The 22964-nt window shown below is 38.4% G+C and overlaps 5 protein-coding genes and 1 long non-coding RNA gene across 13 annotated transcripts; 3 read left to right on the top strand and 3 right to left on the bottom strand.

Annotated features, from left to right (window-relative positions):
- The first annotated feature begins 17 nt into the window (after positions 1-17).
- Positions 18-7369, top strand: LOC112190551. 7 transcript variants are annotated; one of them, XM_040511318.1, is made up of 15 exons: positions 18-311; positions 395-498; positions 1118-1395; positions 2610-2785; positions 2985-3024; positions 3112-3181; positions 3354-3392; positions 3525-3568; positions 4132-4200; positions 4304-4388; positions 4468-4601; positions 4922-6576; positions 6758-6816; positions 6985-7041; positions 7136-7369. In XM_040511318.1, the coding sequence occupies exons 12-15, from the start codon at positions 5968-5970 to the stop codon at positions 7332-7334; spliced, it is 924 nt and encodes a 307-aa protein (XP_040367252.1). In that variant the 5' UTR covers positions 18-311; positions 395-498; positions 1118-1395; positions 2610-2785; positions 2985-3024; positions 3112-3181; positions 3354-3392; positions 3525-3568; positions 4132-4200; positions 4304-4388; positions 4468-4601; positions 4922-5967; the 3' UTR covers positions 7335-7369. The 7 variants fall into 7 exon arrangements, with proteins under 7 accessions (XP_040367252.1, XP_040367251.1, XP_040367236.1 ...); XM_040511317.1 differs by having other exon boundaries at positions 4914-6576; XM_040511302.1 differs by having other exon boundaries at positions 4823-6576.
- Positions 7370-7543: 174 nt separating this feature from the next.
- LOC112190191 (probable inactive serine/threonine-protein kinase slob2) lies at positions 7544-9177 on the top strand. The gene is made up of 3 exons (XM_024329643.2): positions 7544-7683; positions 7801-8269; positions 8416-9177. The coding sequence occupies exons 1-3, from the start codon at positions 7648-7650 to the stop codon at positions 9021-9023; spliced, it is 1113 nt and encodes a 370-aa protein (XP_024185411.1). The 5' UTR covers positions 7544-7647; the 3' UTR covers positions 9024-9177.
- LOC112189940 (bifunctional epoxide hydrolase 2) lies at positions 9166-12185 on the bottom strand. The gene is made up of 6 exons (XM_024329378.2): positions 11869-12185; positions 11238-11718; positions 10694-11033; positions 10329-10427; positions 10123-10243; positions 9166-9628 (listed from the first exon to the last, which is right to left on the bottom strand). Exons 1-6 carry the CDS (start codon positions 12059-12061, stop codon positions 9414-9416), a joined length of 1449 nt encoding a protein of 482 aa, XP_024185146.1. The 5' UTR covers positions 12062-12185; the 3' UTR covers positions 9166-9413.
- Positions 12182-14752, top strand: LOC112190278 (quinone oxidoreductase-like protein 2 homolog). The gene is made up of 6 exons (XM_024329738.2): positions 12182-12580; positions 12662-12770; positions 12864-12955; positions 13077-13335; positions 14012-14155; positions 14327-14752. Exons 1-6 carry the CDS (start codon positions 12240-12242, stop codon positions 14420-14422), a joined length of 1041 nt encoding a protein of 346 aa, XP_024185506.1. The 5' UTR covers positions 12182-12239; the 3' UTR covers positions 14423-14752.
- Positions 14753-14888: 136 nt separating this feature from the next.
- On the bottom strand, positions 14889-17764 carry LOC112190099 (autophagy-related protein 18c). The gene is made up of 5 exons (XM_024329554.2): positions 17622-17764; positions 16297-17116; positions 15798-16056; positions 15295-15418; positions 14889-15111 (listed from the first exon to the last, which is right to left on the bottom strand). The coding sequence occupies exons 2-5, from the start codon at positions 17053-17055 to the stop codon at positions 15018-15020; spliced, it is 1236 nt and encodes a 411-aa protein (XP_024185322.1). The 5' UTR covers positions 17056-17116; positions 17622-17764; the 3' UTR covers positions 14889-15017.
- Positions 17765-19434: 1670 nt separating this feature from the next.
- Positions 19435-22701, bottom strand: LOC112190460. 2 transcript variants are annotated; one of them, XR_002932438.2, is made up of 4 exons: positions 22181-22701; positions 21568-21650; positions 21273-21460; positions 19435-20420 (listed from the first exon to the last, which is right to left on the bottom strand). It is a non-coding gene; the product is annotated as an uncharacterized LOC112190460 (long non-coding RNA). The 2 variants fall into 2 exon arrangements; XR_002932429.2 differs by lacking the exon at positions 21568-21650.
- Positions 22702-22964: the final 263 nt, after the last annotated feature.

Raw genomic sequence — 22964 nt, 5'->3', positions numbered from 1 at the left:
ATACAGATATTATCAACGGAATTCTGTTGGTAAAGATATTTGGGCAACAAAATTTCCTCTCTATACATTTTTGTGAAGGAAATTCCATGGATTTACATATTTGCGTTGATAAACTATAGTTATTTTCGCACTAGTTTCAGATGGAGACGGGTTTATGGGGTTTAGGGGGTCTCAAGCCGACGCCAAAACAAAGATACAGAACAAAAATCACAACTTGGAGATTGCAGAGATCTCAAAGTATGCAACAACAACTCATCTGTTATCTTGGTCCAAGAATTCTGGGCTGCTCAGCATTCTGAGAGTGAACTCTTGTAAGACAACCCTTCATTTTTGTTTCCCTGTCTCCGTTGTGTAACATAAACAAACTCATGTTAATGTTCAATTTGATTATCAGAGTTTATAATGCCAGAAACCTTGAGCTCATGGGTTTCACTGATTCCCGGTTTGATGCTATTGGCATTGCTTCAAAACTATCATATATGGATTTTGGAGATACGGGTAAGCCTGCTTCTGCATTTTATTAGATGTGTTACTGATAAAGTTGTGTTCTTTAAAGAGTTTACATTGTCAAGACTTGATCTTGAGCTTTATGAATTGTTTCTCATTGTTCCATTATAGCATGCACCATATGGACTGGCCTTATTTGACAATGGTTTGCCAGTTGAAAGCATTGAGTGTTGTGTTGTTTATGATCACAAAACAAGAAATGATATGAGTTATTGTGGGGTGGAGAAGGTTCGATTTGTGTGTTAGTTCTAGACACCAAAGACTGAAATGTTTTGGAAAATATATAGAGGTTGCCAATCATCTAGTGTTCCATTTACTACTTAGTCCAATAATCTTACAGGATTGATCATACATTATTTCTGATGTAGAAATCCCTTTTTTGTATTCTTTGTTCATCAAGAGACTTACTAATTGCCATACAATGAAATTTAGTTTATGAAGCTTAACATGAATTCAACAACGGATATGGAAGTGAAACAAGTTATAAGTTGTGCTCCTTGAGTGTAGAAAAATAAATCTCTTATTTATTTCTCTCACTTTGGTTACCACAGTACACGGATGTGAATGTGAGTTTACTACTAAATATTTGTTTTAACCCTTGATTGTATAGTTAACTATCAGGGCTTTGCCAGACTTGGCAAACACCGCGGCATTTGCTCACCACAGTTCACAATAGTGAGGTCACATTCAGAGGCCCAAGCTAGTTATTACACGTTCATATCCTGAGCCAATCCACCAAGATTACCATAAATGGATGGATTCAAAAAATAAATAGATTGCCTTCTTAGGCTTAATGTTGTGCAGTGGGGATCATATAAATGGCCGGTCATTATCAAAGCGGAGGTCCTATATGTGTTCACTGCTCGCTGCTTGAAGGAAACGTATTAGGTAATTTCCTATCCATCTTTTTCTTTTGGTGGTCGTAATTTGCAATCTCTCTGTGAGTACTAGCTAGGAAATATACTGAACTCTACAAGGCACAGATTGTTAATAGGCATGGTGTATTGTGATTGACCCGTTGGCCATAGGAGGAATCCAAGAAAGAGAGTGGAAATCTTGATTACTCTTAGATAGGCTTCTATGTTACTGTATTTTCTCCAATCATTTCTTGCTACCAACATAAAGAGAGTTCAATTTACTATTGATGAAGTCTTGTGTGTTAATCAGTTGCTTGGGTATCAGATTTATGATGATGCAAGTTATGCTGTATAGAAAAAGTATTTTTATAACCATAACTATATACAAGGAAGAAAAATTCTACCTTTCAAAATGGCATAGGCTATCTATCTGCTTGATTTAACTATCAGATTGTTTTTATACGCAAAGGTGCTTTTCTCACAATTGATTTTTTTGTTGTGTCATTAAATTGTGGCTTTCATCCATTTACGATAATGATATCTGAAGATTTGGAACTAGTTGTCTTGGTGTGATCTTCGAGCCACACTGGCTTGATATCCTAGCTAAACCCCAGTCACACTAATTTCGGCATCTGAGCTAATTCCCAACACCTGATTGCTTGCTAGATTGTAAAACAGTTGATGCACAAAGGGAGAAGTCAAGTGTAACGGAAGAAGGGAAAAATTGATTAATTTGAGAAGTTTTCTTATGGAAATACATAGTTTCATTGGAATATAAATTTTATGAGAACTAGAACAAACTAGACAAAGGACATTTTCTTTACAAATAACTGTAGCTTATATATCTTAATGTGCAATAATTAATGTCTAAGGTGGTTAACTATTGTTTTCTTTGGAATTTGTATTTCTGCTCTGATTGGTAAAGAAAATCTGTGGTAGGGGTCGTAGGACCTTAATAATTTGGCTGAATTAAAGTGTTTCCTGAAAATTTGATAGTGAAATCCAAACAGTTTTTCATGGAATTTCCTCTTAAGATATGGCTTCTATTCCATTTTTAAACTAAATACCACAAAAGCTTTTTCATGTTGTTGTCATGTCATTTTTTTAGTATGAAGAGTGCCCATAAACTTATGTTTGTGAAGTGTGTGTATCTCCCCACATGTTAAGTTTCGGAACACTCATTTCATATGTAATGCCTGTATTAGCCCATGCTAGCAATGTATCCCTGTATAACTTGTGGAACAGGTGGAGACATTCAACTGAATTTGGCTTAAGTTGCACTCAGAACATTGTATGTCATAGAGGTCATTCCATAAAAAATGATGTGGAATGGGGACCGTAGACAGAGTTTACGTATATTTGCACTTGAAACACAGAAGAAGCAGCAAAAAGAGAACCAGAATCTGAATCAGGGAAAAAAGGTTGTCATTAGACCTGTCCAAGATCTGTTTGCTTATACATGAGTCTCAAGTTCCAAAAATGGTGTGTACTTTAATGATGTTTACATATTCATGAGTGTCTTAGGCAGGAAGTTGGCATAGGGATCGTAGGTTTAAGTCTTTATCTGCAGGTGTTTTGAATTTTGCATTTATAATCAAGGTTTGTTTACATTAATTGCAGGCTGGTAGTACTAGTACCAAAGATCATCAGACAAATGCTGGTGAGGTTCTTTTTTTTTGGATTGCAATTAATCATACGATGTTTCAGATGATCAGTAATTGAGTGTCTCTTGTATTCAATGAAACAGCTGTTATGTCATCTGGAAATCCTTCACCAGAAAGAAGCAAGCTTCAACTGTTGCTTGGTAAACTGAAAAGGTGAAGGCTTTGTTATGACACCTTCCGTTAATATGCAATTTGGGTAGCCATACTACAACACTTCAACAAAGTGAAACTTTTTTTATTTTTCTTTGAAGTGACCGGCCTCTTTTAAAGTTAATTGCTAATCATCAAACTTAGTTGCTTAATTTTCTTTTTCACTTTTATATAGGAGAGATAACATACCTCGGAGCCAGTAAATGCAGAAGAGGTTTGTCTACTTTATTTAGGGTCTTTCCAAATGCGTATACCTTTACAGTTACTTATTTCTGATTCTTAATATGAAAGTTGGAATATTATTATGATGTCATTAAAGAACCAATGGATTTTGGCACGATTACAGCAAAACTCAATGGAGGAAGCTACAAAGCACCGCAAGAATTTGAGGTTTGCTCCTGGAGTCCTTACTTCCCAACTTGCTTTTCATTCAATGAGGCTAGGAAAGGAAAACTTTTTTTTTTTTAAGACTTCATTTAATACTCCACTTTCTTTTATGTTTGTTGCAAAATGAAATTTGAGGGCAGATATGTAGCACAGTTGTTTTGAATAGGCAGGTGATATGGAATCATCATAGCATTTATATTTCGTATGCTGTCTTTTTGGTGAAGGGAAAACACTACTTGCAGATGTTATTGATTTTCACAGCCACATGACAGGCCTTTCTATGTCCTTGCCTTTTATATGGTGGACACTGTAATATTAAACACAGAATGAAACATTAATGCGATTTTGCAGAAGGCATGCTTTCATTGACTTCTATTGATTCTTTTTTTCTAGATTTTGTAGATAATGAAGCTTGATAAATCTGTATATGAAATTTAACTTTTTGGGCAGGCTACTTTTACAATGATAGGTGTATAAAGATTTCATTTATTAGTGGTAACCTCAATTGTACAGTGATGTGCAAAACCCTTTTTCATTTATTTCGATGTTCCTTGTTTAATGTACAGCATGATGCAACACTGGTATGGAGCAATGCTATGCTTTTCAACGATTCAAGTACCCTTTATTATAAAGAGGTTAGTCCACAAAGCACTGTTCTTATCACAAAGGTTGACCATAAGTTTATACTCTTGAAGTCTATGTTTTCTCCTTAACGTTCAGAATATTATGGTTTTCCAGGCTCGTTTGATAAGAAATCTAGCGACGAAGTTGTTTAATTCTTTGAAAACAGACCCTGAGAGCTTTGTGGAAATATCAAAATCTGGTAGGGGACTATACCGGCAGTGAACTTTCCAAATCATTGAATTAGGCTAATTCTCTTTTTGCATTTCTTTCATAAACAGGATGCAGAGGTGGAAGAAGATCCAAATATTCTGAAGTAGATCAACGCTATACCTACCGGCCTCTGAATAAATTGCTCAATTAAAATGAGTCAATAACATCTACAGTCTATCTCAGCCCACAAGAACTAGTGCAGGTGAGTAATGTCTGTGCAGCCGTGCATGTACTCATGGGTGTCTTTAGAAAACTTCCCCAAACATTAACAATACAAGTATACAGTTTACATTAGTAAAATTTTGCGCCCACACCAACCAATCCAAAGCCTGTAACTGAAGTGGGATGAGCTTCTAAGTCCTCCTATATTCGTTAATTCCAGGTGTATGCAGTTGCATATTGATTACTTTCTTGGTTTTGTAGAATAAGCAGAATAGTACTGGATACACAGAAAAACCTGCTGCAGTTTGTTAAAGATCTAGGGCCTACTGCTAATACATTTGCATGTTGGAAGTTACAAAGGTATGCAGAAGAAGCGGCTAACGTGGAAAGGATATTGACAGCAGATCAAGACACTTGGGGTTTCCACTTTATGAATGCCTTACTTGGATATGGGAGTTCTGAATGGGACACATACAGTAACCTCAGGGGAAAACCAGTTCGAACTATGCTTGATCAGGACAATGGGAATTCTGACTCTACCAGATCCTTATTTGGAAGTTCCAACTTATCTGCTCAGGGTACAAGCATCCACTTCAGTGGAAAATCTGTCTGGGGCATGCCTGATCAAAACTCCTGTTGTTCCTTCATCGACAATCCCTCATTTGGAAATGGATATTCTTTTCCTTCTACATGGAAAAGACAAGTTGAAGCCGACAACTTATATTCAAGTGCTTTTGACTAGGGTAAGAATGTCCAAGTAGCTAACATATCTTCTTTAGAGCAGAAGATACCGGCTGCAAAAGGTTATGGTTCTTCATCTTCTTCGTCAGCAGCATGGCTTTTCCAATTTATGTCTGGAGCAACTCAGAGCCCAGCCACTCACACAAGTTAATCTAGCAATGTGGAGGAGGCAGGCCAAGACTGGAAACGGTTCAGGCCAACAGAGGCACCACCACAGCCTGTTTCTAGCCGGCTGTTCCAGCCGCAATCAACATCGGCTGGGCCCTCACAGTGGGGAGACATTGGTGCATCAACCTCTAACGCAAAGCCTATAAGGTTATGAGACATAGATGAATGGCTCCGAAACCATTAAGAATCACAACTCCTATTGCTAGCTATCACCTGAAATCTCCACAGGGTACCAACATGGTGCCATCTGATATTACTTTCTAGACTGAGGATTTCATGATCTGTTTTCATTGATGGTTCCTTCTTTAGCATCTCTTCCTTTCTTTAGACCATTGTGAGGGCTTTGATTGATAATCATTGACATTGGTGGAACCTCAGTATGTCGTCCTTTCTTCAGAAGTCAGAACATAACAAACATGGCCTTGACTGATAAAACAGTATTGGTCATATAACATATGTATGAGACCAAACTACCCCTTATCGTTTAAAAGGGTAATATGGTGATTATTCCCCCACACATTATCATCCCCACCTCATTGGAGAAACAGCCTTCAGAGGAAGAAATGGAGGCTGCGACGCCCATGAACATAGTAGAGGGTCAGTCATGCAAGGCTATGGAGTTAAAATGGGTAAGTTCCCGAGGCAAAACCCAACTGCAAAACATGAAAACACCTTCAAAATCAAAAGCACCAGCTACACTTCAAGCGTCAGTCCCTGTGTTCATATCCACAAACCCATCTCACGTAAAACCAGATGATCTCGTTGAGCTATACAGCGCCTGCAATCTCAACGGCCACCGATTCCCGGAGTACGTGGACGGCGGAGATGGCTTCCGTGTAGTTGAAGGTATTGATGTGAACAAGCTACGTGTGGCTCTCTCACACAGTCAAGTCGTGGTCTCCGTCTTCTGCAAAGCAAATGATGTAGTTAGCAAAACTTCATCATCATTTTCGCAAAAAAATCGACAGCAGCAGAAGATTACGGAGGGTTTAGGAGAATTGTTTGAGAGGGTGGTGATGCCGGTGACACCATTTAACAGTCAATTGGTGGGTTTTGGCCGAGCTGTTTCTGATCAAGGATTGACAGCCTCCATCTACGATGTTATGGTATTCACGAAAACTTGATTTTTCACTTATAAATAGGTCTTTCATTTACACCCTACTTTCTAAAAAATATGAAATGTACAGTGTGGTAAATTTTACATTGGCAGTAACTGTTCTAGCTTATATTCAAGATATGGTCATTTGGGAAAGTCTTCATATATGAATATGGTTCAGTGTTTCCCAGGTTATTCCTTCATTGCAGGGTATGGGAATTGGCAAGATGATAGTTAAAAGAATCACAAGGTTCAGTATTCTTTCTTAAAACTGGTCCTTTTAGAACTATATATGGTCTCATTTTCCTTTAGGGTATAGATTGACCATATCTCATACTAAAATCAAAGCGCTCTGAAATATATTAAGTCCCCTCTTGTGGTGTGTGAAAACTGAAAACTTTGTGATTGCTTCTTGCAGAATACTCACAAGTAGAGACATTTATGACATAGCAGCCCTTTGCTCAGAGAGTGAGAGGTGATTTTACCAATCTCTCTTCAATATCAAAGCCTTAATGACTTTGCTGAACAAACTTTGATCTCATAATTTTGGAACGTACGTACTGTATCAGCTCATTCTTCGAAGCATGTGGTTTTGGAGATGACATTCTGTGCTCCACAGCAATGATGTATACAAGGACTGCTGGTGGTTCAACTAATAATCTCGAAGAACAACGGATGGTAACACGCGCAGGTCGAAAGCTATTGTTAGTCCCACCATTTTTGAAGACCTTACCGTACTCCAAGTCCAAGACCACACAATCATCTTAAGCATCAAGATAAGAAGTGTTGTGTTTCTGTCAATAGAAGAGTTTGAAATTGGTGTTTCACTGTCTCCATTTTGGCTTGAAGAGGTCGCATTTTCACATTCAAACCAGAACAGTCAATGTGGACTGTGGACCCTTTCTTTGATTGTTAGATCCATATGTTCATTCAAGAATATGTAAATATTTGAAAAATAGTTACTGTGCTCATATTCCCCAACAGTATTAAGCTTTACATTTTCTATTTACAGCATATTCCTATCCATCTGTAATGCACTTTACTAAGGAAAAGCAAGTTTGAAAAGAGAGGTTACCCCATAATGGTTCTCAGGCATAAGAATTATCTCACCAGCAAAGTAAAGTAGCCATTTAAATATATATTGCAAAACAGCTTCCCTTTCTTTCTTTCTTTCTCCATAACAACTTTCCCAACACAGAAGAAAGTTATCTCTCAACTTCTCTCTTTTCTGCAGTTATATCCTGGTATGGGGAAACTCTGGGTTGAAGTTTGCTTGATATCTGCTCGAGGGCTCCGGCGTTCGTCGTCCCTATGGAAGCTTCAATGGTATGCTGTTGGGTGGACCAATCCCAATAACAAGTACTGCACCAAGATTGATGCATCTGGAAATGCAAATCCAGTATGGAAAACCAAGTTTGCTACCTTGGTTGAGGACGCGGAATCTAAACTGAATGATTTGGCTCTGCACATTGAAGTCTATAGTAGAGAGCCTATATTCCTCAGAGAAAGGCTACAGGGGACAGCTACTATTCTCTTGAAAGAGTTTCTGGCTAAGCATAACAAGAATTCTGAGCATTCAAGGCATGGAGTTGAAGAAGTTGGGAGCTACCAATTGCGAAAAAAGAATTCCAACAAACCTCAAGGTTTTGTTGATGTTTCAATCCACATTTCTGAGGATATGGAAGGGAGAAGCTCATACACAGGTATTCCTAGAACCCTTTGGAGAGTTGTTCCTATTCAGTTTGTTTCGTATGTAATTTGAATTCTCCAGTTGAAATTTCGTGTTTAATGGAAATATGATCCTTGAGAATGACCATAAATGTAAATGAAATCGAGTTCTGCTTTGTAGGAAATGAGGGAGGACCTGGGGGTCACAGCAATACTATCACCTTGGCTACTGGAGATGGATCTGCACCAGCATTACTACCATTTACTCCACAAAAGAGACCAGAACATCAATTCCAAATGAATTCCCCCTATGCAAATCCAATGCCTTCGACTACATACTATTCGAAACCATCTGCTGTTAGACCAAGTTACACACCAGCAAGCGGACCAAGCTACACGCCAGCAAGCGGACCAGGCAACCTGCCAGCAAGCGGACCAGGCTACCTGCCAGCAAGTGGACCAAGCTACCTGCCAGCAAGTGGACCAAGCTATCAGCCTTCTAGAACTCCTCCACCGCCTCCACCACCTTCCAATGTTGGATATGTACCTACTTTTCTCCCCAGGACAGATCAAATGACTGACACCTATATCAATATGCCCTCATCATCTGGAGCACCACCTCCTGGTCGTGGAACTCGGGCCGGAGGACCTGCTTTTGCAATGGGAATGGGTGCTGGAGCGCTGGCAGCCGGTGCGGTGATCTTCGGTGATGACTTTATGTCAGGATTTGATGTTCCTTCAGGCTTACAAGATGCTAGTGTTACCATATCAGCTGATCCTCCTTTCTAACCAAGTTTGTAACTATCATCAACTGTTATGTTGTAAAAGTTACTTGAACTTTGTAATGCCATGTTGTTCAGTCCCTTTCTAAGAATGTAATTTCAGTAAAGAACAAGAATGCTCACAGGGTTTGCTCCATTCACAAATCATAGATTGTCAAAATCACTATAAATTGCTCATTAAGTAAACAGTAAAAGAAGATCGCAGTTTCTAATCTTGTTGTTTAATACAGCTATTGGGCATCTGAATGACTGAAGCACCAGAAGTTTCATCTCTGATAGTATTACAGTGATATACAACAGAAGTAATAAATTCTATACTGATATTTTGATGCTTGGTCAAACCCACATGTTGTTCATGACATGGTAACATGGTGTATAGCCATATAGGAGAAAAACTTCAAACTATAACTCCTAATTGCTCCTGCGGAGAATCATCATAAGCGGTTTGTAGAAATTTCTTAACTATTGAAACAAACTCGTCAACTTTCTCTTCATGTGGCAAGTGCCCACAACGCTTTATTACTTCAAAGCAAGACCCTGGTATGGCTTTTGAAAGTCTCTTCGCATTCCATGATGGGACAATTCGGTCAGTATCACCCGTAACAATCAGAACTGATTCAGAGATAAGAGTGAACAAAAAGTATCAAAAATACATGTTACCTCTTCAACTTAATAACAATCCATAATAAGATGTAATGCTGGAGTAGCAGTAAGCAATAAGAGGACCAACAAAGATGCATTTTGGACCAACAAACAAGCAAAAACAGTATCCGGTCAGCTGATGCCTTTTAACTCCATAGACACTCTACTGGGCATTATGCTTTTATACTTTTTTTTTCACCAATTCTGTTGGTCGAGATTCAGCCTTACTAGTGCCTAAGGATTATTTTGGTTTTATGGACTTTCTTATGACTGTCTTTACGTAATTCCAGCTTGACTATTAGCAGTCTGCACCATTAAAAAAGAAAACCAACAGTCTGGTTTAACTGTTCGAGGGATGTAGGGGACTTTCTTCTTACTGTCTTAATTTATTGATTCTTGCTTTAAACTGCCCCATCATCAGATTTCAACACTTAATAGGAAAACTATAGGTTCATAATTGTTACCGGGACATTTGATATCACAGAGTCTCTTTGCCAATGGTGGCTTTGATTCAGATGAAGTGTCTGTGAGCATTGCTGCCGTGTACTCCACAAGTGCCTTATCCCAACCCTTCGTCCTCAATGGCTGCATGTGGAACTACATCCAGGTGAGCACTATGCTCCCCAAAGCCAAAAACAAAAAGGAAGACAGAACTTTTAAAGAAAATAACCTTTGTATAACCACTGATGTCTTCATCAGTGACTTTCTTCGAGTCATACCATGCATTCCTAACAGCAGCGATACCGAATTTATTGATTGCCATTCTTACCTGGGAATAATGCAGTTAGTCACTGTCAGATGTAGCATATGTATCTAACATAGAAAAATGATGTACAAGATTATAATAAGTTCTTCAAGAGTATTATTACTCATTTTCTGTTGTTATAATCTTGCAATATTTTGACAAAATGTTTTCAAGATAGTGTTGGCCAATTGATGTTTTGCTTTGGTTGTTTGATACATTCAATTACTTAGACCGTATCTGGATAACACAAACCAAGTGTAATGTAAAACCTCCAGATAAAAATTCCTTACCAGCATTATCGCAAAAGCAGAGCGCAGAAGAACCGACAAGAATTTCTTATACAAAGAGTTGAGCATAACTGCCATCCCTTTCACCAATCCCATAATTGCCTGTGAAATAAATCTGGCAAATTTGGACAGAACCTTAGAGAACTGGACAAATGGATTCCCATTATCAACTGAATTTGAGCCTTCTTCTTCTGTCTGGTTATTTGTTCCAGGTTGAGATCCCTTGTCAACCTTCTGGGTTGTAATTGGGGCAAAAATGGCTGGGGCAACAAGGATTAGAGCAGCCACACGTTCCGGTGCTTCAAAATATGACTCAACTGCTACAAGAGAACCAGCTGAATGCCTGAGATATTAGAGAGATATTGACTTTCAGAATAAGAATAATACTCACAGAAAGTCTCCTAAAAGAGTTCACAGAATGAAACAACAAAGAACGAAAAATCACTATGTAAACTACCCATCTGCCAGAGAAAATGAATCACCACAAGAACAATACATGAAAGAAAACTCAAACAGAACAATAATACAAGACAGGAGAAGTACATACCCCACTATAATGGCCTTCTCAGCTGCCAGAAAATCAACGAAATACAAGGTTGCAAGCACTGAAAATGCCAAGGAATACGGATTCACAGGTTTGGATTCCCCATTTCCAGAAGATAAATGCCTGACAGAGTTTCCCCTAGATGTCAACCCAAACGCCGGCCTATCAAACGCCAGAACTTTGGAACCAATGGCCTCGGCCAACGGCTTCATAACCCGTTTCCAAGAGAAAACCGAGGCTCCAAACCCATGCAACAAGATCATAGCAAGACCAACAGTCTTAGTCTCACTTGAGACACTCTCAGTCTCATGCACCTTCAATTGTGCTTCATATACCTTATGATGTATCTCCACTCCACTAAACTCACAGAAACAACTATCTGGGTCAGCTAAAAGCTTTGGATCCTCCACCAGTTCATCTTGATCAATCCCAGCTATTCCCTCCTTCTTCTTCTCCTCCTTAGTTTGCACACCAAGCAATCCCCCTGGTGCAGAATCAACCCCAATCCCAATCATCAAAACTCACACAATATATCCAAACAAGTAACAACAAGAACAAAAACCAGAACCAATCAATTCTATAACTGTGCACAAAGAACAACAGAAATGCATAAAGATAAGAAATTTGGGTTTACCAGAACCGGAGTACTGGGCACCGGAGCCGCTGACTGAAGCAGCAGCAGCCACCGGAGAAGACTTCAAAACGACGTAGTTTGGAGTATCTGGGCCACCAAATCTCGAAGCAAAGCTGGAGCTAATGAGTCTGCCATTAAAGCTCGAAACTTTACTGCAACTCGGCAACACCCATATACCCGCCAAGCTCCTCATATGGATTTTCGCGCCCTTCAAGCCTCAAAACCCCCCAAACCCAAAATTTGAAGCACATGGATAATACCAATGCCACCATATTTAAAGAAACCAAACTTCGCCAAAACGACGCCGTTGAGGTCAAAGTTCTGATATTTAAGTGTGTGAAAATTGAAGCAGGGCTCATAGAAGAAGAAATATGGAGGCTTTGGTGTGCAAGAAATTGGGGGATCCAACGGCGCCGATTTCAGAAGAGAAAGCAATAGTGATCGAGAAGAGTTATCCGATTCCTGAACTGGAGACTCCCACATCGGTGAGAGTGAGAGTGAAAGCCACGAGCTTGAACTACGCCAATTACCTTCAGATACTTGGCAAGTACCAAGAGAAGCCGCCTCTGCCTTTCATCCCCGGCTCCGATTACTCCGGCGTAGTCGACGCCGTCGGCCCCGCCGTCTCCAAGTTCAGAGTCGGCGACTCTGTTTGCTCCTTCGCCGCACTTGGGTCCTTTGCCCAGTTCATCGTCGCCGATCAGTCACTTCTGTCAGTTCTCTGTTATATACCCAACATTGATAATTACAATTGAGTTGAATTTGATTGCGGTAAATTTTTGGTGTTTGTAAGGTTTGGAGTGCCGGCGGGGTGTGATCTGGTGGCTGCTGGTGCACTGCCGGTTGCATTTGGGACCTCTCATGTGGCTCTTCGTCACCGGGCCAATTTGAGCTCCGGTCAAGTAAGTACATTTGTTGATCAGGTTAATGTAAATTCATATGTAAATGCGTTGGTGTTTTGTATGTGAAGTTTTTGTTTTCGTGTTTATCGGTAGGTATTGCTGGTGCTTGGTGCGGCTGGAGGTGTTGGACTTGCGGCGGTACAGATTGGGAAGGTTGTTGGAGCCGTTGTTATTGCGGTAGCTAGGTGTGTACATATTTCATTGCCTCATTGCTTATGTTGTTTGTGGGGAAATTGGGATTGTGTCGAGTTTGAATTGGAGTTATTTAGAGATGTGTTTGTTGTGTTTTGGGTGATGAATTTGCAGGGGAGCTGAGAAGGTGCAGTATTTGAAGTCGTTGGGGGTTGATCATGTGGTGGACTCCAGCGGTCAAAGTATTATCCAGAGTGTGAAGGACTTCTTGAAAACCAGAAAGCTTAAAGGGGTTGATGTTTTGTATGATCCGGTTGGAGGGAAACTTACTAAAGAAGCCATGAAGGTATTGAATTGGGGAGCACAGATTTTGGTTATAGGCTTTGCGAGTGGAGAGGTCCCTGTCATTCCCGCCAATATTGCTCTTGTTAAGGTATGACTAGTTATTGTTTCGAGTCCAAATTTATTGCCTTCATTTGTTCAAAATCATTGTTCCTACTTAAGATTCAAATGCTTAATGGAAACGAGAGTGTTAAGATTGATTAGCAGGTAGGCTGTTGAAGGCTTATAAGATGACCAAGTACATACCCATTAGACTGTGATAGCTGTAATTATCAATTATCATTTGCAAGTACTCGTTTAAAATTTGCCAGTTTCTAGTATATGATGAAGACAAGACAAGAAAAAAAAAATCCTTGTAGGGATTTGCAACTCCATTGAAGGTTGAACAGTAACCAGCACGGCTCTCCAGTTGAACGAAGTTTAAACTTTAAACATGTGAGAGAGATACTGAAAAGGGAATAAGGGAACCAGGTATAAGACTGATATTGGGGAGGCTTTAATGAAAAGTGTGTGCAAAACAGTGTATCTGAAGTTCTGAACTGAACTTATCTTGTGAATATTCCCCGTACTTCTGTCCTTTAAAACTAGGCCTCCACTTTCACCATGGAACAAGCTAGTCTTGTCTTCTTTTATTCCGTTGATATCTTTTTTTTTTTCTTTTTCTTTTTTTGAGAATTTATTCCATTGATATCTGAACTATAAATTGTTCCTGACTTTTCGGTCCCGGATTACAATGCCCTTTTTACTTATGTATCACTTTGTACCAGAACTGGACAGTGCATGGACTGTACTGGGGTAGCTACAGAATACATCGACCGGCTGTTCTTGAAGATTCAGTTAATGAACTACTATCATGGGTGGCGCGAGGCCTGATCACCATCCGCATTTCTCATACTTACCGCCTGCCAGAGGTCAGGACTTTTTTCACTCTTATTTAACCCCTCAGCCCCTTCTGCCAGAAGATGTCCTGATAATCATTGGTTGTGGTGTTTTGAGTATATGTTTCTATTCTGATGGCCACACAACTTTATGCAATGGATTATTGATCATCTGAGCTGCTCTGAATTGTTTGTAAATGACAGGCCAATCTTGCCTTTTCTGCCATCAAAGATAGGAAAGCCATTGGGAAAGTGATGATTGTTCTTGACGAGCCAAGCAGTGTAAGGTCAAAGCTTTAATCAGAATTCAGCTGAGATGGTTGGATATTGTACTCCACAGCATTTCCATTCCTGAGTCTGCCCCTTTCCATAGCTTGTGATGAACGTATCATCTATCTATAGACGGTAGACGGTTTGTTCCATCTATCTATAGACGGTAGACGGTTTGTTCGATAACAAGATGGTAGATGGTTGGTTTAGGTCCATTGTACAAGTTATGACCCTGTGTATATGGTTGTAGGCTTGTAGCTTATAATAAATTGTGCCATGTATAATCAAATATCAGCTGCAAAACAGAGGGCATAGAGCTCCTGTCAATAAATTAAGTGGTTCTATCGTATTAATTATCAACCTCTGATTTGGCTTTCTTCCACCAGAGCTAAGAAGCTTCTATTTTTCATTTCTAACAATGCAACAGCAATATATATAGACTGATTTGGATTTGGAACGATATTTGCCATTATGACAGCAACAATCATCGGCATTATTTTGCAAGATATACAGTCAAATGGAACAAAGTAATACTTCCCAAATATTTACTATTTACACTCAACTGATAAATCAATATGTACACAGGGTCAAAAGAACGTATGGCTACATGAGTAATAAAACAACCCTATCTTGGTCTACTGTCTGTTTTCAGAAACCGTACATATTCCTGCTGCAACATCTCACCTCCATTCACTGGATCAAAACTGCACCTGTAGAAGCTGATGCAGATAAAAGAATTAGTGAATCAGAGGGTAGGAAAGTAGGGAAAATATGCACAAAGAAAAGGTGGAAGTTTCTGGTTCATAACAGTGTGTTTTCAAAACTTTAAGCTGTACAGAAGTGCAAGTGTACGTAGTTTCGTAACAAGGATAACATTAACAATACAGAAACAGAGACATTACCTCCCATCCAGGCCAACAATGATGACAGTGTTTTGAGAACCAAATGCAGTAATGAATTGTGTATCTTCCGGCAAGTGGAACTGAGCAAAAGACCACTCTGAGCTAAAATATTTAGGTAAAACCCCTGCAAAATTTTTAGAAATATTAGATGCTTGAAGAAGACAGCACCAAACACCAAGTGAATGCAAAAAGTACTGCAAATTCAGAAGCATGAGTTGACTGTATGCCCTCAATGACCAATTTCTGTGCTCTTATTGAGAAGCAATAGTTGGCAAAGACCCCACTTGCCCATATGGAAATTGAGAACTTGCATCAAGTTTCCATATTCAGGTTTCTATATTGATATATTGATAAATAAATCATGAAGTTTTGTTAGCATTGTCAAATTAAAGGATAGCAATTCTTGCTCGTGTTGAACATTAGTACAAGGACGCATAAGAGCAGAGCACTTGCAGAAGACTCAGTAACTCTAGACGTCAAAGTTATATTTGGCATATTCTTACCTTTCATGAAAGACAACGATGAACTCGAATTGGCTCCAGTGTTTGGAGAAATAAGAGGCTCTAGGGAATTTGAAGAATTCTGTTGAAAAAGTGATGGCCCTTGAGCAGCATTCGAATGAGTAGATAAATCCATTCCAACCCCTCTAACTCTGAGGCTGAATATATGCACAGTACCTTTGTCACTTGATGCTGCCAACCACTGAACATTCGGAGAGAGGGCAATACTATAGATGTCTGCTCTGTCCACACCTCTGCGTACCTACAAGAGGGGCCATAGATGAAATAAGAAGTGTTTCCTTTAGAAAGACAATTAATTATGGATGTCATTCTCCCATGCATAAAAGAATAACTTTACAGGAGAATGGGCCAGAAAAGACACAATTACTATTTAGTAACTCACATCATGTTAGTAGTTAGTACAGACTCCCAAAGCCATTGATAATAAATTTGAAGAGCAATCCTATCTTATTTATAGAAAGATTGCAGCACAATATACTACCTCTTGTAAGCGAGTCCCATCCATCGTGTTGAAGATTCTTATTAAAGTACCCTTGGTACTAGCAGTTGCAAGAAGCAGCCCATCCATTGTTAACGTGAAGCATGCAATATGAGAATCATGAGCATTGATTAACTTTGTCATAATCAGCCCAAAATGTTCAATTCGAACTTGCCCCCGCTGAAGGCCTGGGCAAGCCAGCACAGATGTATTTTGATGGTGTGAAAGGCAACACAATCCCCTGGGATTTGATAAAGTTTCTATCTGATGCAGTAGCTTAAGATCCATGAAGCTGTAAACATATATCTTGTGCTCAAGAACCACAACTATGCGATCACGTCTCAACTTTACTGCACGAATCTCAGACCTGAATGAAAATTCACCAATACATCGGCTCTGATGATCATCCCAAATCATAACTTTGTTGGGTGGATATTGGGAATTGTCTCCACCACCAACAAGTACGAGAATGTTGCATCTGAACAACATCTCAACAATTCTAAACCCACCACTTTTCAAATCACGTCTAAAAGTCTCCTTGAAAGGCTCACAGTTATAGATACGAAAACCATTACTTGTGCCTGCCGCAAAGCAACCATAGTCCTGATTCCAGGACACAGAGTGCAACTCAGTCTCGTCACCATCACTGAAGTCCGATTCAAGCGGGGTAAAAGAACCAGACGACCCAGCATCAGGCGACCCGTACGAGCCAAGCCTTGTGGGTGACAGTATCCCTCTAGGTGTCGAAACTGTTGAACTCATGAGGGAGGCAAGCACAGTTGTCAGCAACTCCCTCAATCAATAATCATGAATGATCGATAACCTGAACATCCAAACAGAAGAAACCACAAAGTTCACTTCCGTTTTCCAACAGAAAATTCTACATAGGATGCTTCATGCTTCAATTTTTAAAACCCACAACTTCTCTAATCAATACCGTGATCCTCAACTAAGTGATATATCATCTTGATACAGAAACACCAAATATGAAGCATCATCCACAAAGACTCAAAATTTACAAAATTACTACATCAAGCTTCTACCTTTTGAAGAAACCCACAATGCCAATTACCAAAATCATCAAACTTGGTTCATAAGTTGGGAAGGACCCAAATACAAGCATACATAAACAAATCAAAGTCAACTACTTTAATCCAATTTACAAGCTAAAAGCAGCATTAGATGATGAAGAGCCAAAATCTTAAATCCTTATTAGCACAGGTAATCAAGTATTAAAGGACTTATATTACATTTAAGGAATCGAATTGAAAAGAAGAGAAGTCAGGATTCAAAGGAAGAGAGTCAACCGCTAAATTTGAAGGACTGACCTTTTTTCTGGTGTTGTGATCTGAGACGTGTTCTGTAGACGACGGCAGCCAACCTCCGGTGTTTTGTTTTAGTTTCTTCTGCTTTTCTAGTTTCTTTTGTTTGGTTGTAAAGAGGGCCGGAGGCCCAAAATCATGAAACAAACCTTTTCTATCGGAACAACCGATCCAACTCATGACTCAGCATTTTTGTTTTTTGTTTCTTTTTTTTTTTTTAGTTTATATAATCGGTTTCTTAAACCGTAAAAATATTAGTTCTGCGCCTAGTACTATTTGGTTTGGAGGCATGAATGTCTCATTCGTAAGTGAGAGGTTGTGAATTCAACTTCGAAATAGATGTTGTATAATTACATTGTTGATGTGATCAAAAATATTGGTTTTAATCGGATTTATAAACAAAAATCAATACCAGAGTGCTAGGTAGTCGGAAAGGATTGAATACTGCTGAAAAAATTGAAATATGTAGAGATGTATATGAATATTTAGTGACTTATTAGGTCCTAAGTATGCTCGCATGAAGACAGAGTACATATTTAATCGGGAGAATATCACAAATTGTCACTCAATTATGACTCATTCCATACTTTAGTCACTCAATTTTCAAATATATCACTTTGGTTACTCAACTATTACTCTGTCAATTACTTTAGTCACTTTGCTAAATCATTCGTCAAAATGTCAATTAAATAGACAATATTTTTATAAATATGCATTTTTAGAGTGTAATTTCGTCAAAATTTTGCTTTAGTCACTTCTCCCAATCATTCCAATTCAGACTTCTCAGATTTTCAAGGCTAGTTAAAAGAAAATATTCTTGATATTGTGACAAAAAATCTTGAATAACAGAGTTAAAGTTGAGTGACCGAAATGATATATTTAAAATATGAGTGACCAAAGTATCGAACATGTAAAAATTAAGTGATCATTTGTGATATTCTCCTTATTTAATCACATGTTAACATGCATGTGTGAATTGAGTTTAACACTAAAGCTGAAACATGTGGAAAAGTAATTCAAAATTTTATTGCCAAAATGTTTTGTCTATATGAGAGACAAAAGATTTAGGTTGTGATTATGCATGTAACTAAAATGTACTCAATTTGATAGTTGATGTCTAAGTGAAACCCTCAAGAAAGCATATCAAATTATTTGAGCACGTACTTTGCAAAATGAACAATGCCTATTGAACGACCACATTTTTATAAGAAAATTAAATATAAACACAAAATTTAAAATTTGTATTAGGAGAAACCAACATATATTGTTCTTTCAATAATTCAATTTATATTCAATCATACAGATGTGTACATATAGAGTTTGATTTTCTTTACAGATCTGGATGAATAAATCTAAAGATTTGAAAGGTCTAGCTGGTAGACTTATCTAAAACTTTTGGGACTATGAGGTCAGCCATCTGGCTCATAAACTTTCATTTTGAAGATAATGTAATCATGTTGGAATATGCTTAAGCAAACGTTAACCTCCATATAATATGCAATAGACACCTTTTGAGTTGTGAATCTGTGATTCCTCATTAAACAAAAATAATTTGCCTTCATTTATATTCCTTGATGTTATTTCAAGCCACTATACTGACTACAGTGAAAAACATGTTCAATAGCCGAAGAAAACCAAAACAATTAAGTCATAATTCATCTTTCTCCTCTCTCAACAGAAAAGGGCAATTGCATAGGCACAAAACAAAATTTTCTTTCATCATATACGTATCAAGTGCCCTAAATTATTCCTCTTTTCTTCTCTCTCGACAGAAGCCCTAAATTAACAAAGACTTCAGCTACAAAATGTACTTATAAAGAGAGACAATGTAGAATTGTAGATTAAGAAGTGTGTACTTGTGTTTCTTTTAATAAGTAATACCCCATGTCTACACAGATTTTCTCTAACAAGATGGAAAGCAAATACATCTCCGTAGTCGATACATAATGCCCTTATTAAACAAAGAAGTTTATCAAATTCCACCAGCATTAGGGTTTCAAACTCCTGAGAAGAAGAAGAATATGGGGACCACATGGGATGCCTACCAGACCTACTACCAGGTCAATTAATCTGACAGGAAGTTTATAAACACACTGTTCCAAGTTAAACAAGTGCTGATTACCAAAAGGGGAAGTTTCGCCCACGAGTTCCAATCTTACCATATCTGGAATACATTATCATTGTTCATACTTCATACTACTGGATCAGCCACCGCCCAAAGCCACAAACACTTAAAAAAACAGGGGTTATAAATGAAAAAGTAAGCTTTGCTCGTGTATTAACTGCTGGCATTTCCATAGTTGTACCACAGAAGAGTGGGTGACACAGCTCCAAAGGAAAAATGCGTATAATACGACTCTAATAGAAAGTACTGTGCATATTTCAATGAACACATGGAGTGAAACAATGACCAGTTCCAACTTCCAAGGCCTTAAAAGGATTAAAGCGTATACTTTTTTACCATTAAAAGCAACATATATAAAGACAATTTGGTTTCTTCAAGCTTTTTCAGAGATGAAGTACTTCAATATATAATGTTATATGCATGATCTGTACCATACTTCTCTAAATGGTATAATTAAAAAAGACTGCACTATTTAATTTACATGCAGATAATGGAGTTACATAGCTGCAGGATAACATGGTCAGAATGACAAGCGAAAAACGAAGTGGAGCTTCAGATGCATGCCATTGATTTTCTTAAACAAGATAAATAGTGGAAACAAAATGGGGGAGAACCCAGAAAAGTTGCTGAGTTGTGGCTTGTGATGAAGATTGGGTGCAGGGGAATCCGAAAAGCAGTACCTGAAAGGAGTGTTTACTTGTCGGGTGAAAAAAGTAGAAGATGTGAAGGAGTCAGGATGAGAAGCAATAATATAGAGAGATCTACGAAGTAATAACTTCATGGGCCCTCCTCTTTACTCATCAGTAACCATGGCATAATAGGAAACTGAACTGTTTTTGATGAGAATGCATGTTATGTTATAGATCGTAAAAAGTTATATGCATGATTATACATTCTCAAATTTGAGATACTACTCTCTTAACCATTTTGTTATGCCCTCGAAGAAGTAGACATCCGCTAACATGATTTCAACGCTGAAGAAGATGATGATTAGCTAGCTAACCCTTCAACTGATAATTTCAACCTAAAATATTTGCATACCTAGTTATTGAGTTTCTGCTAGCTTAGCTGCATGCGCATGTAACTATATATGTGTGCCTAATGCCTATACTAGCCTGGAAATTAAGTAAGGAAGAGTGGAGGAGCTCCCTTCAGTCCAAGCAAAGAGAAAGAGGGATGTAAATTAACTCCCGCTTCATTCACACAATCAATCACAGTAGCAAACATACATTGTAAGTTTATCAAGATACTGAGGAGTGCTTGAATGAATGAGTCGGCAGTTACTTCAACAAACCCCATCCTATCCTATCCATGAGTGGACTGAAGAAAGCTCCCCCTCCCTTCTCTCTCTCTCTCTCTCTCTCTCTCTCTCTCTCTCTCTCTCTCTCATCATTCATCTTCAATCTGATCAATACTAGTCATCATTACAGTATTAGACTACTAGTACTTCCTCTCTGACAATTCACATGCACTAATACTGTAGCAGCAATAATTAAACCTCGAAATAAAGCCAGTAATCAATTAAAACCCACCATGCAACTGCACCACTTGAGTTCCTTCCCTGACATTGATTCATAAAACCAATGCAACAATGAATGAGCCAATAGTTTAAGCTCAATAGGATAGGAATTCCCACCATGCAACTGTAGTAACACTCACTACTGCAGTGCACCACTGGCATAGCACTCTCCAAGAGCTCAGATTCAGATTCGTACTACTTCTGCAGATCACAGACGCAATTTAATTCATTCAGTTTTCGTATTTACCAGAAGCTAGTGCAACAATGCAATCCAACTTAGCTTATGTTGATTCAATGAAAGCTTTTACCTTCTAAAAATGCCAAAAATGAGCTTAAGATCTATAATTACAATTCTCCCAAATCAATGGCCTTATCACCCCAGAAACAGAATCTACATATACATAATAAGACACTAATGAGTAAACCCTAATTGATACACAGAAATTCATTTTGTAGTCGGTCTCATGATCAATCTCATAATAAGCAAAGGAGAAAATAAATGTTTCCTTATTTCAGAAATCTAGCCTAAAGACTATAAATCAATTTCCATCATAAATATGTTCATCAACAATTAGTCAAGTTACATAGAAGAGAACATTTATACAGTTGCAATAGGAAAAAGAACAAGTTCCACCGCTTACGAATCTTTAGCAAACTCAGCAAAACAGATACTCTAAAAATCATACCAAAAAACAAAGCTTGAAGTGCTTATAGAGTATAGACCATAGAGAAAACCCATTTGCCGGTTCAGACTAAACGATCGATTAAACTTTAAAACTTCTAAGAGGACCAAATACCAATTAATCAGTCCCAGCTACAGCTATCAGTGCTTAAAGTAAAAGCCCCAAGCCATAACATGGCAAGGAAATACCAATTAACCTCAGAAATATAATATGTAGAGAAATGAAAACATTGACTTACTTCTTTGATCGATCATCACGGCAGAACACAGAAGAAAATATATAAAAACGATCCAAAGCATAGGTACTGTGTCGAATCAAAATGATCTAATATTTGAAAGAGACCATCGAGTACTCAACTGTGAGTGTTCATACCCTATAAGACATGGGTTTCCTGCATATATATAACCCTAAACTCAAAGTAATTAGAGCCCCTCGTTGGAAACCCTAATCCACATAATTAAAGAGATCGGTGGGAGATGAGTAAAGAAGAAAAAGGTAGCAAAAAATTGGAAAGGGGAGAAAGAGAGTAGATGATGACGCGTCATTAACTGTCCCCATGGGAGTCGGACAAGAAAGCGACTCAGGATCTCAGCAAATCTTAAAGCAGGAGGGATCACGCTTATGGTTCCAGGAGATTTTCTATAAGAATATAATTACCATCTTGGTGGATAAACACGAAATATGAGGGACTAATAATTAACCACTCTCACTCTCTCCCACTCTTTCACAAGCAGAACAGTACCTAATGTAAACGAAAGACCCCAGAGGCTCAGTTTAATTTGCACTGGCTCACCACAAGAGTAGATGCAAATATAAATACACATGTCAAGACAACCGGACAAGTCCTAGTGTTGTGTTTTGTCTGTTTGATGTATCCCAGAAGAGAGACTGAAGGACAGTTGTCCCGATGTGTATAAACCTATAAAAAAAAAAAGTTGCAACACAGTTAGGGTCTAACTTTACTAATCAAGGAATGTAATTTGAGACAGTTTAGTTCTTATTTTTTTATCGTAAAATCAGAG

The sequence above is a fragment of the Rosa chinensis genome, chromosome 1 (assembly GCF_002994745.2).
Source record: "Rosa chinensis cultivar Old Blush chromosome 1, RchiOBHm-V2, whole genome shotgun sequence".
Lineage (NCBI taxonomy): Eukaryota > Viridiplantae > Streptophyta > Magnoliopsida > Rosales > Rosaceae > Rosa > Rosa chinensis.
The sequence above is the reverse complement of the archived record's forward strand: the minus strand, read 5'-3'. Positions and strand labels throughout refer to the sequence as shown.

Bases quoted from the DNA above. Each gene is read 5' to 3' on its own strand.
- LOC112190278 (XM_024329738.2), top strand. From the start codon at position 12,240: ATGGAGGCTTTGGTGTGCAAGAAATTGGGGGATCCAACGGCGCCGATT. The intron at 12,771-12,863 runs GTAAGTACATTT...GTTTATCGGTAG, and splicing joins CCAATTTGAGCTCCGGTCAA to GTATTGCTGGTGCTTGGTGC. The intron at 12,956-13,076 runs GTGTGTACATAT...ATGAATTTGCAG, and splicing joins GTTGTTATTGCGGTAGCTAG to GGGAGCTGAGAAGGTGCAGT.
- LOC112190551 (XM_040511312.1), top strand. From the start codon at position 5,968: ATGGTGATTATTCCCCCACACATTATCATCCCCACCTCATTGGAGAAA. The intron at 6,577-6,757 runs GTATTCACGAAA...AGTGTTTCCCAG, and splicing joins CCTCCATCTACGATGTTATG to GTTATTCCTTCATTGCAGGG. The intron at 6,817-6,984 runs GTTCAGTATTCT...TGCTTCTTGCAG, and splicing joins ATAGTTAAAAGAATCACAAG to AATACTCACAAGTAGAGACA.
- LOC112190099 (XM_024329554.2), bottom strand. From the start codon at position 17,055: ATGAGTTCAACAGTTTCGACACCTAGAGGGATACTGTCACCCACAAGG. The intron at 15,419-15,797 runs GTAAGAATATGC...AAAATTTTGCAG, and splicing joins ATCGTTGTCTTTCATGAAAG to GGGTTTTACCTAAATATTTT. The intron at 15,112-15,294 runs GTAATGTCTCTG...TATCTGCATCAG, and splicing joins ATTGTTGGCCTGGATGGGAG to CTTCTACAGGTGCAGTTTTG.
- LOC112189940 (XM_024329378.2), bottom strand. From the start codon at position 12,061: ATGAGGAGCTTGGCGGGTATATGGGTGTTGCCGAGTTGCAGTAAAGTT. The intron at 11,034-11,237 runs GTATGTACTTCT...CTAATATCTCAG, and splicing joins GAGAAGGCCATTATAGTGGG to GCATTCAGCTGGTTCTCTTG. The intron at 10,244-10,328 runs GTTATTTTCTTT...TTCCACATGCAG, and splicing joins ACATCAGTGGTTATACAAAG to CCATTGAGGACGAAGGGTTG.
- LOC112190191 (XM_024329643.2), top strand. From the start codon at position 7,648: ATGGTTCTCAGGCATAAGAATTATCTCACCAGCAAA. The intron at 7,684-7,800 runs GTAAAGTAGCCA...TCTTTTCTGCAG, and splicing joins AGAATTATCTCACCAGCAAA to TTATATCCTGGTATGGGGAA. The intron at 8,270-8,415 runs GTATTCCTAGAA...TCTGCTTTGTAG, and splicing joins AGGGAGAAGCTCATACACAG to GAAATGAGGGAGGACCTGGG.